We start from the raw sequence: 13,579 nt of genomic DNA, 5'->3' as shown, positions 1-13,579 counted from the left end.
CTAGCTGCTGCTTCAGAAGAGCAGGCCAGCAGGGGTCGCCAATGTCTGAGGATTTGTTTACCTTCCAAAAAGCTCGAGGTCATGTGACAGTTTACTTACAACTGATAATGACTTAACAGGACCTCGCCTTTAAAATAAACAAAACCATATAGTACATGATCAAAACTAACTATTTCACCTCCAAAAATTATGAGAACACGATCATGGGTTGGAAATTTTTAAATTATATTATGTATGAACGGTGATAAAAAGAAATGTAACCAAACTAGAACGAAGTTTATCAAAAAATAAAACAGCTGTTTTAATTTTTTCATTTGCAGCAACAGCGCCCCCAGCTGTAGGCTCCGGGTTACTGCCATTGCCATGTTATCAGCGGCTCTCAGACAGGTGTCGTGGAAAGGGCACAGGGTATTCTCCGTATATTATTCGCCACGCGGAAGTGCGAACGCAGCGCGTCTCCCTGCGGCTGAACGATAAGAAGCCGCCGGATCCTGATAAACACCAGAACACCTGCTGCTGCTGCTGCTGCTGTTCCCTCCATGCCAACATGGCACCCAGAGATCCTCTGCTCGCCTCCCTCAAAGGTAAGCATCCACAGCAGCGGGCTCGTGATTGGTGTGACGTTATTTCATCAACATTTCAGCTTCACGTTGGCTGTTTCGGGTTTTTCCTGTTTCTTGTAAACAAGAGCATGTTCTTTCTGCCATTATAATAACCAACCCTCTGCAGCTACATCAACCTACTGAATGTTACCATTAATCACATTTCACATTATCCAATGTTATCCGTGTGTTTTAATCTCTAATGTGTGTGTGTGTGTGTGTGTGTGTGTGTGTGTGTGTGTGTGTGTGTGTGTGTGTGTGTGTGTCTGTGTGTGTGTGTGTGTGTGTGTGTCAGTGTGTGTCCTGAATATGCAGTCAGACGGAGGCGTAGTGACGGACTCCAGTCCTCACCTCCCCTCCTGCTGCGAGCTGCTGGAACTGGTCCTCAGAAAGGGGCTGCAGCGTGAGCATCTTACTCCATATTTAATCCTCCTCACATCGTTTCCTGTAAAGATGTTTGACCTCTAAATGTTTTTGAATGTTTCTCCTCAGAGCCAGTCCTCAGTCTGGTCCAGAGAGATTACTGGCAGTGCTTTGAGCAACTTCCTCATCAAGACACATGTAGCAGGTAGAGGGAGCTGCTCATTTGCTCACAAGCTACTCTATGCAAAGTGTTACATATTAATAAATACAGTATAACCATAAGGGATGTAAAATGTATTAAATTATAGTCAATGATTCTTGACATATGGGACACATGTTTTTAATTTAAGAACGTGTTTACTTGGTATTTAATTACTCCTGTTCAGTTAATACAAAATAACAAATTTTGCACCACAACAAACAGTCGGATTTAGAAATGAAAATCTGTAGGCACCAGCTTGAAAAATTCTGCAGTTTTACAGAAAAGTGCTTCTCAAAAAAACAAACAAATATTATTAAAAACACACACACGAAGTCCATCGGACGGAGCTGACGGCGCATGAGGGAAGTGACAAAGAACTTGTAAGTGAAAAGAAAATGCTGCACTTGTAATGATAACTCAGTTCAAATAAATACTGAAATGTGTAAATAATTTAGATTTCAACCAAAATAGAGGAGAAGAATATAAACAAAAAGACACAGACAAGAACCTTTTGGCAGTAGAAGTGTGCGATATTTTGGTATCAAACCGATACCAAGTATCACCAATTCCTGATAGCGATACTTTTTACTATCATCAAACATCTGACCTTTAGGTGTTTTAATGTTTTTTTTTCTTCCTTTCAGTTATTTTGTTCAAATCAGAATCTTTAGGGATCTACAAAATATTTTAATAACATGATTTCTGTGCATTTTTCCTGAATAAAATAGAATAAGTGCAAAAATTGTCATTTGAGAGCTAAATAGACAAATCAAATCTCTTTTTGAGACATTGAGTTGCAATGCAAAAATAAAGCTGAATTTCAAGATGAATTCTGAAACTGTAGCATCGATCTTACCATACTAGCTCCAATCCGATACCGACTTGGTATTACCGATATTTTTTATCAACATCTTTTTTTTCAGGCTCTCTGCTCTTTCCCTGGCTGTTGAGCAGACCAGAGTTTGCAGGAAGCTCATCTCAGCCCAGGGCCGGGGCCGATACCTGCTGCGGCTGGCCCTCGGCCGCAAGACTCTGTCGCAGTTCTTCACCCACCTGCTGCACACGCCCAGAGTTCTGGAGGTCAGACACGCTGCCAACACTTTGCTTTCACCGATCCGTTACTCCTCACTGACACGTCTATTCATCCTCTGATTACAGTGGTACAGTCCCACGTCATCAATCCTCAGGAACGAGGAATTTGTCGGTGAGACGTTTAGTAAATGGAGTGGCCTAGTCAAAGCTGAGGACATGTTTGTAACCATTTCAGTTTGAACTCTGCTTTTGTTTTTTGCTTTTTTGTCCCACAGAGCCGTTCATGTCGCTGCTGCTGGTGCTCTCTCACATGGAGTTCAAGCTGGACATGGAGGTTAGTGGAAAAACTACGATATGTAACACGTTGATGCTCTCACTTCTTCCAGTATTTATTTATTTTCTTTTGCTTCTCTTTAAACAGAACTGTAGTTTTCTAGATGAGAGCTGGCTGCTACCGGTAAGAGCTCTGCAACAAAACTTTATTGAATAAAGTCTGGAAACTAGCGCTGTCTTTTCATTTCCTGTTTACTTTTCTGTATTTTGTCTCGTTAGAACTGCAAAATCACATATATTTAATTTATGTCATGTTTTAGACCAGGGGTCTGCAACTTTTACAATCCAAAGAATCATTTTTGCCCTCAGTCCAGCTCAATGAGACTCGTTTAGAGCCGCAAATGTCACATGTCAGTTTGAACACCTAATGCAGAAAATGTATTCTTATTCTTAAATAAGCGATATTTTATTTTTGCAAAGGATGAACACATTTTCTTCGGTGGGATCTTAATTTTTTACAGAAAATACATTAAAGACACACAAGTTAAAGAACAAGAAAAGTTGAGTTAAAAACATGTTGCTGGTGCTTTTAGTGACATTCTGTTGTGGAAATTCGATACAATTATTACATGAAAAATACTGCTAAAACTTTTTTTAAAAATTAACTGGTTTGTTATTATTAATATGTTTTTTGACACTAGTGAACAATAAATATACAATAATGCACTATTATTTATTGGTCCTTTACATCTCATTAAATTCACTGAATTTGAGGTTACAATGTGGAAAATTTAGCAAAAGGTTTACAGAATCCAAAGTCAGGAATACATTGTGGGAAAACTGATGTAACGATAGGCAGAGGAACGTGACCGATTGTTTGTTTCTAGGTGTGTGACACCTATGAGGTCGTGCCCTGTCGGGAAGTTGGGATGGTTTTAAGGTTTGTGTCTTAACCCCGTACAAAGAAACAACAATGTACTCCGGTTGTGCAACGTCACCTCCATGTTTTTCCCCCCTCAGGTATCTAAGCGGGCGTGTCTTCATCCTGGACTTGGTGCCAGGCAGCCAGGCTCATGTTGACATGTTTGTCTCCTCTGGTGACATCATCGATGAGATCAACGGGACTTCCCTGAGAAACTGCAAAAACGGACAAGTGAGGAAATCGCTGCCTTTCTTTTGTCTTCATTAGCTGCGGATAGAAAAGTGTCATCTGCATAAAGGCGAACCTAAACCTTTTATCTTGCGGTCTGATGCGTTCTGCCATTTCTTCTGGCTTCCAGGCAGGCGTTGTTCTGTCCCGTCTCAAAGGCTGCCCTCTGTCCATCCGTCTTCTGCGATGCAGGGCCCAGGACGGAACGATATATCGTCCCCTCGTCAAAATCTTGAGGGCCCTGAGGACAGAGAACCCCAACGCGCAGCTTGGCCTCACACCCCAACAAAAGCAAGCCAATGTCGGTCAAAAGCCTCCCGGCGCCTCCCAGTGCCTCAAAGAGGGAAGGCAGGTGTTCACACGGCCTATCCAGAGCTCGTAGATTTGACCTCAACTGACTTAACTCGCCAATCTCTCGACAGAATCGTCTACATTGTGAAGTACTTGGGGAAAGCAAACATCGGAATGGTAATCTTTTCTGCTTGAAAATGCTTTTAACGTTTGCTAAAAGTGATGCAACTTCTGGTTTTCCCCGCTTTTAGTTTGGAGGAAAGGAAGTCTTGCAGCATGCAATTCCTCAGGTGTTGCATAAAAACCAACCAAGCAAGGTGAGAGATGACTCAAAAGCCTGCAGGCACTTTGTAAAATATGCTGTTAAACTATGATGGCCTGAGTGTAACATATCCCTTAGGAGGTGCTCTTAGACCTAAAGGAAACACACTTGACATGTACGGACAGAAATAGTACGATGGTAAGAAGAAAATACCAGTGACATAACATTAATTTCCCCTCTACATATGTTTATAGCATCCATGTCTCCTCAGAAGCTGTTTGAGCATCACTACCCAGAGGTTTCTTGCGTAGGGAGGTTTGCTCAGCCCGGATACACGATATTCGCCTTCTGTGTGGCGTAAGTACCGACACACCCAATACATCCAAGGCATCAGCACTTTTAAGTTGAGGTGAAATAGTCCCAGAAGGTTGTTTCTGTAATGCATTTTTTTTCCTTTCTTTCACAGAGATTCTTCAGAAACCCCTCGGTCCTCTGGGTTTTGTTGTGTTGTGCTCAAAGCTGGCAACATAAATGAGTGCGAGGATATAGTCTGCCGCATTGGTGAGGCCTGCTGCCGACACGGTCATCAAACGCTGCAACTCGAAAAGTGAGAGGCGTTGTAGGTAGAACAAAGGAGAAAATTTCCACCAAGAAACTCAGACAATTTGAAATCAATCCCCAAAAAATTCTAGAAAAACATTGTAAATTTTGAGTTTCACAAGTTGAAGATTTTCTAGAAAATCTCTGAAATTAATCTCAAAATTTGAGGGTTTTTTTCTATCAAATTTTGGACTTTTCAAAATTTGAAATTTTAATTTTTTGGCAGAAATTTACTTTTTTTTCTGTCTACAATTGCCCTAATATGCCGTCACATTATACAGATTCATTACACGGAGATATTTGCTGTGTTTATGTAACTTTGATTGATATGGCTTGAAGCCTTGAAGCTAATTCTCAGAAAATTTAAATATTTGGCTAATAAGGATTTCCAAACCAGAAATGTAATGGGTTTCATAATTACTGAGTGCCAATAATTCCCCTCCAGATGGAAGACAATCTGTAAATCTTACTGGTAAAGAAACTGACTTCTGAAAGACTAATGTATCCAAATATGTTGACAAAAAGTTCAGTGGAAGAAAAAAGTGTTGAACAGTTCTCTCTATATGTCAGTTCATATAGATATTGGCCTGAGACAAATGTCCAAACTGGTTTATCTGGAATATCTGTATGAAGTGATGTATACACTTTAGAGCAAGGGTGTTCAACCTTAAGGTAAAAATATTTAGAGGCCAGAACTAAAATTTGGCAAATTAATTTTTGCCCCTTTTTGTTGAAGGGGTATTTAAAATGGACCCTGTGCTAAAAGGCATATTGTTTCCAAGTTATTGAAAACTGGCTCATACAAGTTTATTCTCCAGTTATAAACAGGATCTGGATCACTTTCAAACACTTGCTGCATTTAGTAAAGCTTAGCAAATTAAATTTTGGGTGGATCAAAGTTGACCAAGAAAATTCTCTGGATGTAGTGAAAACTTGCTTATACAAAACCCAAATACTTTGTGGTCTTAACATTTGCCATTGTAAGGGGAGGGGGGGGGAAAGGTCTACACCAAGCATCTAAAACCTGCTTGACCGGTTTTTATCAGTTCAAAGGATACAAATGGTCCACAGACCACTCTTTGGACACCCCTGCTTTATAGACTATTGACAAGATGTTATCAGCCCTATGAGCTTAAGACCATTGTTGACGCAGGCTTCCATTACAAATCAGGTTTACCCATGTGCCATGTTGATCCAGCGTTTAGGTAAATCTCAACAGTGTTCCTGATCGCATTAGCAGGCTTTGCAATTTGTTCCAATTTTAGAAGCACCTTGACGTTAAAACCTTTTCCTTTCTGTGTTTTTACAGCTGCTGGGTTCAAGCATACCGAATGGTTTGTATAGTCACAGATCAACTCGCCCATGTAAATAAATTCAGTTTAAAATAAAGTGTTAGAACTGTGTTACCGTCTGCATATCACCACAAGACACGACTTTGTATTCATAAAGACCTTTAATAGAAAGACATGTGACAACATCTCATAAATAGTATTAAATGTAGCTGCCAAGATTTTGTGTTTGAGATAAAAAGCGGCCCAGAAAAATCACGGGGTAGAGGATCTGTGGTGCTTCCTCACACTGTCCAGAGGGTCAACTGGGACAGCCAACACTCTGACGCTGCGGCGAGAGGCACCCAGGATGACATGCTGGCATTTTATGATCAATAGCAACTAGGTAAAGAAATGCTGCTCCCGTTAGAGTGTGAAGTATTTGATTCTTGTCAAAAGATTTTAGACTGCTCCAACAATAAAAGGAGCCCTCCCCAACATCATTACATTTAGCCTGACAACCCAAAAAAAAAAAGAAAAAAAAGAAAAGGTAAAGTCATGTCCATGGTGCACTCGGGCTTGTGGAATGGTTGGTATGTTGCATCACTAAAAATACAAAAAATTCAAGAAGAACTTATATATATATATGTATATATATAAAAACCCAAGAAATAAAAATGTCCACAAAATGGATAAGTATGATAAATAGGACAATTTGTTACAACAAAGCAGGTGGGCGGCCCCTTAGGCCCGTTCTCCCCTTATCCTGCGAGCCAGCTGGATGTCCTTGGGCATGATGGTGACACGTTTAGCATGGATGGCGCACAGGTTGGTATCCTCAAAGAGACCCACCAGGTATGCCTCGCTTGCCTCCTATCAAAGGACAAAAGGAGGAGGGGGAAATGAAATAAACAATTGTACCATTTACAAGATTTCACATTAGTTTAGCAGTAAGTTTCTTACCTGGAGAGCTCCGATAGCTGCGCTCTGGAAACGAAGATCAGTCTTGAAGTCCTGGGCGATTTCCCTCACCAGGCGCTGGAAGGGCAGCTTGCGGATAAGCAGCTCCGTGGACTTCTGGTAGCGACGGATCTCCCTCAAAGCCACAGTGCCGGGCCTACAAAAAAAAAAAAGAAAAAAAATAGAAAAACGATTTCAAAATTCCTTCAACTTGTTGCAACAACCGGTTAAGTAGGTTATACTAATGTAAACATATGACGTACCTGTAGCGATGTGGTTTCTTCACGCCTCCTGTGGAGGGGGCGCTCTTCCTTGCAGCCTTGGTAGCAAGCTGCTTCCTCGGCGCTTTACCTCCAGTGGACTTACGGGCGGTCTGCTTGGTACGAGCCATAGCGTATTACCTGGAAATTGCAATAGAAGCGCATTAGTTTAAAAAGCGGAATAATTTTTAAACCCAGATTAGACAGTCGGAGTGGGGAAAAAGGGAAGCTATCGTGTTTGTAAACACAATGCTAAAACTAGCCTAGCTAACGCAGCTCCCCTCCCCCAAAGCTGCGGCCATGGGAGGTGTCGGCCTACAACAGCCGACGTTCATAAAAACACGTTTACAAACACCGGTTATCCCGCTTCCCTTTCTAAGTGTAAATAAAGAATTATACGGCAGTTTAAACCAGTTACTCCGACGTTATACAAACACACCTAATGTCTGTTGGTAAACTAAAAACCTTAACAGATCAAAACAAATGGCGCCCGAAGCAGCGCGGATCTGCCTCGACCTCGCCATTTTCAGTTTCGTCCTGAAAAAACAAAAAACAACAGTGCCGAATCAATACAAGCGCCATTAGCTGAAGTATTCACATTTTAGACTGGTGTCCTGGCAAATTAAAGGAACGGCACTGGAAGCTGGTCTGTTTACCCCGTTTAGTTTTAAACCGCTATATGTAGATAAGTACCGAAAAACGTCACCATAAGAGCCTCCATTGTTCTATTTTTAGCGTCCTTTAACGGGTAGACATGTTAGGCCAACAACAGTAGACGATCACAGACCCTCAGAAAATTCAAAGCAAAGACCGATAATTTACGGTCAGATAAACGGTGGTATTACCTTTTAAGTTGAATGTGTAGTAAGAAGTTGTTGCGTCAGACGCGTCTCCGATGTTATACACCGCTGAAAACGACTATAGACGAGAGCGTGAACGAAGCCGTCTATTAATACTTCGACGTGACGTCATGTTTTTCGCAGACTGAGCACGATTGGCTTGTCCTCCAAACAGGATATGGCGCAGCCAATCAGATTACAGCAGTAAAGTTTAATATAAAAATTTAGGGTAATTCCTAATTCAAACAGGTTTGAATTTCACTCTATTAAAAGCTGTTTATGTTGTTTTAATACTTAGAATAAAATAAATATCAAATATCATTTGAGCTGAACAAGTATTATATAGGTTATTTTTGAACTTCACGTCCCACAGTTCCGTGCTGCATCCCCTTTTCTACTACTTCCTCTCGCCTTGCGCAAGCTCACATCGTAGGAGAATGCGGATTTCGAAGCTAAAAAGAATAGCTAGCCAGTAAGCTAAAAACAAGCTTCTTGTTGTTGGGCTTCAGACTGGTTAAATGTCTAAAACAAATTCACAGCCAGCGTCGTCTTCGGCAGCGACGACCGCTACAGGGGGGCCATCTTCGTCCTCGTCGTCTTCGCCCGCGGGGGGCTCGACATCGCCCGCAACTGTGTTGAACGTACAGCCCGAGAAACCTCAACATTACACGTACGTAGCTGGTTAGCAGGGTTAGCTGGCTGGGTGTACACAACCTCACGTGCACTACCATACACACAAAAATACATACATCTTACTACAGACAGTGGTTGAGTAATGAAACTTTCAAATGTTTGGAATGAAGTAAAAAGGCTGGTAACCCAGTGTTTTCTGGACCTAATGAAGAGGCCTAATGTTACTCAGTAACCATTTCTTAAAAGTTGTGTAATATAGCATTTTAACTGTGCCCCTGCGTGACACTGTTGCATCAATTTAGGTTTGTTCATTGTTTAGTAAATACCCTAATGATGTATTTTATGATAATTATTTGTACAAGCTTATGCTAGTATTAGTTTTGGCTATTACTGGTAGAATGCCTTGAATTTTTTCAATTCTAAGTCGCATATTATCACCTTGAACTTCAACTTATTTCGTTGAGATTTCACTGTGAAATGGGAAGAAAACGATGCACGAGCACTAGATATTACAACTAAAATTTCCAAAGCATTGGTAGAATATTGTATCTATTTAGCCACCAGCTAGTATATCTATTAGTTTAGTCACTGGCGATTTTGGCTAGTGTTTGTGCAAAAATGTTCATCAATATTTGTTTAACCTCAAGCATCAATACTGACCAGCATCTCTGTCCCTGTTGAAAAACATACCCACAGCATGATGATGTTTAATCCTCTGGGGTGGGGATTTCATACATAGCATTTTGCATGTTGGCCAAAAGTTTACAAATTACAAATTTGAAGATGGGACCTCGTGGTTTTTTATTCCCCTCCACATTTTTATTCCTACCTTATCTTTCTCATAAACTGGACATATACATGTACATGAAACCTAATTTTTTCTTTCACTACACAATTATTTTTCGACTTTGTGCTCAAAACTCCAGCAAAATACATTGAAGTTTATAATTTTAATGTAATAATATATTAATAAATCTGTGAGGGATGTTAATTTTGTAGTTTTATGTAGACAAATTATGTGCATATTTAAAAATGCCAGGTTTGATTAAAATAATAATAATAATAATAATAATAATAATAATAACGTTGCACAGACATTAGTCACATTCTTTCTTGTTGTCTTCTTACTTTCCAGATATCTCAAAGAGTTCAGAACAGAGCAGTGTCCCCTGTTTGTGCAGCACAAATGTACACAGCACCGGCCTTTTTCCTGCTTCCATTGGCACTTCTTGAACCAGCGGCGTCGCAGGCCCATCCGCAGACGGGACGGGACGTTCAACTACAGTCCAGACGTCTACTGTACCAAATACGACGAGGGAACAGGCACATGTCCAGAAGGAGATGAGTGAGTGCTGCTCAGGCTTTTCATCTTCCTAAAATACTCTTCAGATTGTAGACTTTTTCTTCCAAGTCATGAGGACAAAAAAGTAAAGAATGGCAACAAAATAACCCAAAGTTTGACAAACTTCCTCTGTGTTTGCGTTGTTTATCATAGTTCAGGTCATTTAACGTGCAACTCTTTTTGTATCGTTTTCCTTTCTAGTACCCAGTGACCCGCTTTTGTAGAATTTACTTTACAGCTCCGGGTGTCTGACACATTTGCAGGATGTCCATCACATTCTCTCAAAACACTTTCTCATTGAAATCTGGAACTTCACTCATGCATCGCCGACAAACGTGGGTCGTAGCTAGACGAAAAGCCTATTTTCACTCGACTGTTGCTACTTTCTTTCAACTTACTGCGTCATGCATAATCTTCCCGAGAAGATTTAGCACCTTTTTTGTCCCTAGTGGGGAATTGATAAACACAAAGAAACAGTGAAAAGACAAGAGTGAAAAGATATTTCAGGGTGTGACGGTGGAGTTTTTACTATGCTAATCTGGCAGTTTCTAGCAGTCGCTGTACCAGACTATTCAAATATTCTTCATTTTAATTTGGCTGCAGGGATTTCAAGTGGACCCAATGTCTTATTGATGTTTGTGGACTCAAGCAGCAATAAGACATCCTGGCTGAAATGTTCATATTTTCAACCAAATGGTTGTTTTCAGCCTGTTTCTGCATATTTATACAAATACAAATGTTTAAATGTGTTTAAATTTGTGCTAACAGCCAGTTTTCAGATCCTCCTCAAGGAACCAGGAATTGTCGAAATTTATATTCTCTTTCATATTTTTTTTTTGTTTATGTTTCATTCTAGATGTCCCTTCCTGCATCGAACTGCGGGCGACACCGAGCGGAGATACCACCTCCGCTATTACAAGACTGGATCGTGTATCCACGAAACGGATGCGAAAGGCCACTGCAGTAAGAACGGCTCCCACTGTGCCTTTGCTCACGGATCGCATGACCTGCGCAGTCCCGTTTACGATATCAGGTGTGCAACATTAAGACCCGTCTCCCGTCTAGTTTTTCACCTCCAGGTCTGTCGTCGCTGATGTTCTTCCCATGTTCTGCGCTCCACAGGGAAGTGCAGGTGCTGGACTCTCAAGGAGGGTCAGGGGCGGCGGAAGGAGGAGGCAGCGGAGACGCGCAGTCGGGTCAAGCGGCGAGCACGGCTCTTATAGAGAAGATCTTGAGCGAGGAACCGCGCTGGCAAGGTAAATCTGAGATATGTAATGAGGTGTTCCAGCAGGGACCAGCTTTTTCCTTCTGCTAACAAATGTTTGTACAGAAATGTTGTATAAGATACCAGTAAAACAAGCAAGCTAGCTTATGAATAACTTTTATGATTCAACTGTTGTGTTTCTAATAATCACCTCCATAGCAGTAATGGCCAAAGCTGCATAAAAAATATTCATTCTACATGCAAGATAAAAAAAATCTGTATATCTGTTCTATTTACAGCTCCTCAAGTGGGAGTTTTAGCTTCACCTGGTTCATAGTCAGTAAAAAAAACAAAACTATCTCATTAGCACTGTTTGCTGTCCAGGTATTAACCGATTAATCCAAAAATGAATGAACAAGTCAGCCCTACGCTGTGTGGTTATGAAGCCAGTTGACAGGACTGAGCTTTTCACATGTGGCTACGGAAGCCTAAGAAGCTGTACAGGGTTGTTTTGAGGCTACTGATTGGATTTCTCTTTGCCAGCTGTATGGAGAAGATATCAATGGCATGAAATTGAATGTTGATGTTAGAGATGCAATCTCTGCTATAAATGATCACTAAAATAAGGCCATGTTGTTGCATTTTAGGTAACAAATGTTTATTTTCTCATTCAAAAAAAGGAATTGAATTGCGTATTTGTCTTATTTAAATTCTGTAGATTTTTGCATCTGATTAATCAATAGAATAATCAATTATTAAAATAATTGTTAGTTACTGGCCTGCTTCCTAGGAACTATAATTGGGAACTGTTGACTTTCTGTGCTATTCTGGGCCATAAATATAATGCGACCATTTCTCATTACCACTTTTAAAAATGGCAAACACAACAGAACACCGATTTGTGCATAAATCAGGAAATGGCAGAAAGAAACAACTAGTCACCTAAATTTGCCCAAATCTTCAGCAAGAGCAGTTTAAACGTTTTCTTTTCAAATGCGATGCCTTTTGATGTCTTCCAGTCACCCGCCTGACAGATTGCTCTCCTTTTTATTCCAGATAACAATTATGTGCTGACCCACTACAAGACGGAGCTCTGTAAAAAGCCCCCCCGCCTGTGTCGTCAAGGATACGCCTGTCCGTATTACCACAACAGCAAAGACAGGCGGCGCAGCCCACACAAGCACAAATACAGGTGACTTCCTGTTTCAGTTCTCGAATACTCTAATCATTTTTAGTTGGTTCATGTTTTGTTAAAGAGAGAACTTGTTTTTTTTTGTTTGTTTGTTTGTTTCTTGCCACTGCAGAGCGCTGCCATGTCCGGCGGTGAAGCAGGGCGAAGAGTGGGGGGATCCCAGCAAGTGCGAGGGAGCCGAGGGATGTCAGTACTGCCACACGAGAACAGAGCAGCAGTTTCACCCAGAGGTTTGGATTCGCTTCCTGTTGTTCTGCCTGAGTCTAACATAGAAACCACAGGAGCTGATTGGGAACTGTTTCCTTCGTTACAGATTTATAAATCCACCAAGTGTAATGACATGCAGCAATGTGGCAGCTGTCCCAGAGGACCATTTTGTGCCTTCGCTCATGTTGAAAGTAAGATCCCAGCAGAACGGCCCTGCGTTTCAACGTCTGTCGATTCGTTTTCGCTGTAGTTCAATGTGTCTTTGGTTTGAATCCTCCTCCAGAGCCTTTTGCTGCAGAGGAGTCGATATTCCCCAGCCCTGGCTCCCCTCCTCCCCCGAGGCTCCCGGATCCTCTTCCCGGCCACGACGTTTCCCAGAGTCCCGGTGGTCACGGCATGGGGCTCGGCTCCGCGTCAGACCACTTCTCCCCCTCTGCGGTGTCATGCGTGGCAGAGCAAGGGCTGCTGGGTAGCGTTTTGTCGCTATGTGAGGGTGCCAGTGGGGGAGGAGACCCGCTGTCTCCTTGGGCTGGGGAGAGGGGGTACGGCAGGGCACCGGGATTTGAACGGGAAGATCAGGTGAGGACGTGTGCTTTGGAAAACTCAGCAGGACTGCAAATCAGACGATTAGTTGGATAAATAATGGTACTTTCTACAAATTTTCAATTTAGCTACTTAAGCTAAAGAGTTGGAAAGTATGAGGCAATTGGGGAAAAAACGTTCTATTGAGTCTTTTTAACATCTTTTTACAACATCTGCCCACAATTTCAGGCCAAACACAGAGGGTTCGCTCTCGAACATCGGAGCAGGGAATTTGCTTCGACGCAGAGCAAACAGGTACAAACCTCTTAAAAATTGAACTGCTATAGCTTTGGCTATAAACTCTGTGCATTTTTGTA

At 41.5% G+C, this 13,579-nt stretch overlaps 3 protein-coding genes and 1 long non-coding RNA gene across 9 annotated transcripts in view; 2 read left to right on the top strand and 2 right to left on the bottom strand.

Moving 5' to 3' along the window:
* The first annotated feature begins 338 nt into the window (after nucleotides 1–338).
* On the top strand, nucleotides 339–6,177 carry LOC106905459 (uncharacterized). 6 transcript variants are annotated; one of them, XM_088001054.1, is made up of 16 exons: nucleotides 355–584; nucleotides 898–1,005; nucleotides 1,095–1,170; nucleotides 2,091–2,247; nucleotides 2,326–2,371; nucleotides 2,475–2,533; nucleotides 2,621–2,656; nucleotides 3,360–3,412; nucleotides 3,493–3,625; nucleotides 3,753–3,970; nucleotides 4,045–4,090; nucleotides 4,165–4,230; nucleotides 4,314–4,373; nucleotides 4,447–4,532; nucleotides 4,642–4,782; nucleotides 6,085–6,177. In XM_088001054.1, exons 1-16 carry the CDS (start codon nucleotides 548–550, stop codon nucleotides 6,161–6,163), a joined length of 1,401 nt encoding a protein of 466 aa, XP_087857180.1. In that variant the 5' UTR covers nucleotides 355–547; the 3' UTR covers nucleotides 6,164–6,177. The 6 variants fall into 6 exon arrangements, with proteins under 6 accessions (XP_087857182.1, XP_087857183.1, XP_087857179.1 ...); XM_014970318.2 differs by having other exon boundaries at nucleotides 357–584; nucleotides 4,642–4,736; XM_088001056.1 differs by having other exon boundaries at nucleotides 339–584; nucleotides 3,815–4,090.
* LOC148153590 (uncharacterized) lies at nucleotides 3,039–3,799 on the bottom strand. Its single transcript, XR_015761534.1, has 2 exons — nucleotides 3,705–3,799; nucleotides 3,039–3,609 (listed from the first exon to the last, which is right to left on the bottom strand). It is a non-coding gene; the product is annotated as an uncharacterized LOC148153590 (long non-coding RNA).
* Nucleotides 6,178–6,209: 32 nt separating the features above from the next.
* Nucleotides 6,210–8,251, bottom strand: LOC106905462 (histone H3.3A). Its single transcript, XM_014970322.2, has 4 exons — nucleotides 8,109–8,251; nucleotides 7,267–7,404; nucleotides 7,007–7,160; nucleotides 6,210–6,916 (listed from the first exon to the last, which is right to left on the bottom strand). The coding sequence occupies exons 2-4, from the start codon at nucleotides 7,392–7,394 to the stop codon at nucleotides 6,788–6,790; spliced, it is 411 nt and encodes a 136-aa protein (XP_014825808.1). The 5' UTR covers nucleotides 7,395–7,404; nucleotides 8,109–8,251; the 3' UTR covers nucleotides 6,210–6,787.
* A 33-nt stretch (nucleotides 8,252–8,284) lies between these two features.
* Nucleotides 8,285–13,579, top strand: part of unk (unk zinc finger) — a 9,518-nt gene continuing 4,223 nt past the window's right edge. Inside the window, 9 exon segments of the mRNA XM_014970316.2 lie at nucleotides 8,285–8,772; nucleotides 9,871–10,080; nucleotides 10,934–11,110; nucleotides 11,200–11,333; nucleotides 12,338–12,473; nucleotides 12,586–12,703; nucleotides 12,787–12,871; nucleotides 12,964–13,259; nucleotides 13,452–13,517. Of these exon segments, the coding sequence (XP_014825802.2) occupies nucleotides 8,621–8,772; nucleotides 9,871–10,080; nucleotides 10,934–11,110; nucleotides 11,200–11,333; nucleotides 12,338–12,473; nucleotides 12,586–12,703; nucleotides 12,787–12,871; nucleotides 12,964–13,259; nucleotides 13,452–13,517 (1,374 nt within the window). The 5' untranslated portion in view covers nucleotides 8,285–8,620.

The sequence above is a fragment of the Poecilia mexicana genome, unplaced genomic scaffold (genome assembly GCF_051168715.1).
Source record: "Poecilia mexicana isolate PSO_F unplaced genomic scaffold, ASM5116871v1 scaffold_19, whole genome shotgun sequence".
Classification (NCBI taxonomy): Eukaryota; Metazoa; Chordata; class Actinopteri; order Cyprinodontiformes; family Poeciliidae; genus Poecilia; species Poecilia mexicana.
This window is presented reverse-complemented; position numbering and strand designations above follow the sequence as displayed.

What these genes read in the sequence shown, in the direction of transcription:
- LOC106905462 (XM_014970322.2), bottom strand. Translation starts at nt 7,394, where the DNA reads ATGGCTCGTACCAAGCAGACCGCCCGTAAGTCCACTGGAGGTAAAGCG. An exon ending in AAGAAACCACATCGCTACAG is followed by an intron (nt 7,161 to 7,266) that starts GTACGTCATATG and finishes TTTTTTTTGTAG; the next exon opens with GCCCGGCACTGTGGCTTTGA. An exon ending in CAGCTATCGGAGCTCTCCAG is followed by an intron (nt 6,917 to 7,006) that starts GTAAGAAACTTA and finishes GTCCTTTGATAG; the next exon opens with GAGGCAAGCGAGGCATACCT.
- LOC106905459 (XM_088001056.1), top strand. Translation starts at nt 548, where the DNA reads ATGGCACCCAGAGATCCTCTGCTCGCCTCCCTCAAAG. An exon ending in TCTGCTCGCCTCCCTCAAAG is followed by an intron (nt 585 to 897) that starts GTAAGCATCCAC and finishes TGTGTGTGTCAG; the next exon opens with TGTGTGTCCTGAATATGCAG. An exon ending in ATAAAAACCAACCAAGCAAG is followed by an intron (nt 4,231 to 4,313) that starts GTGAGAGATGAC and finishes CATATCCCTTAG; the next exon opens with GAGGTGCTCTTAGACCTAAA.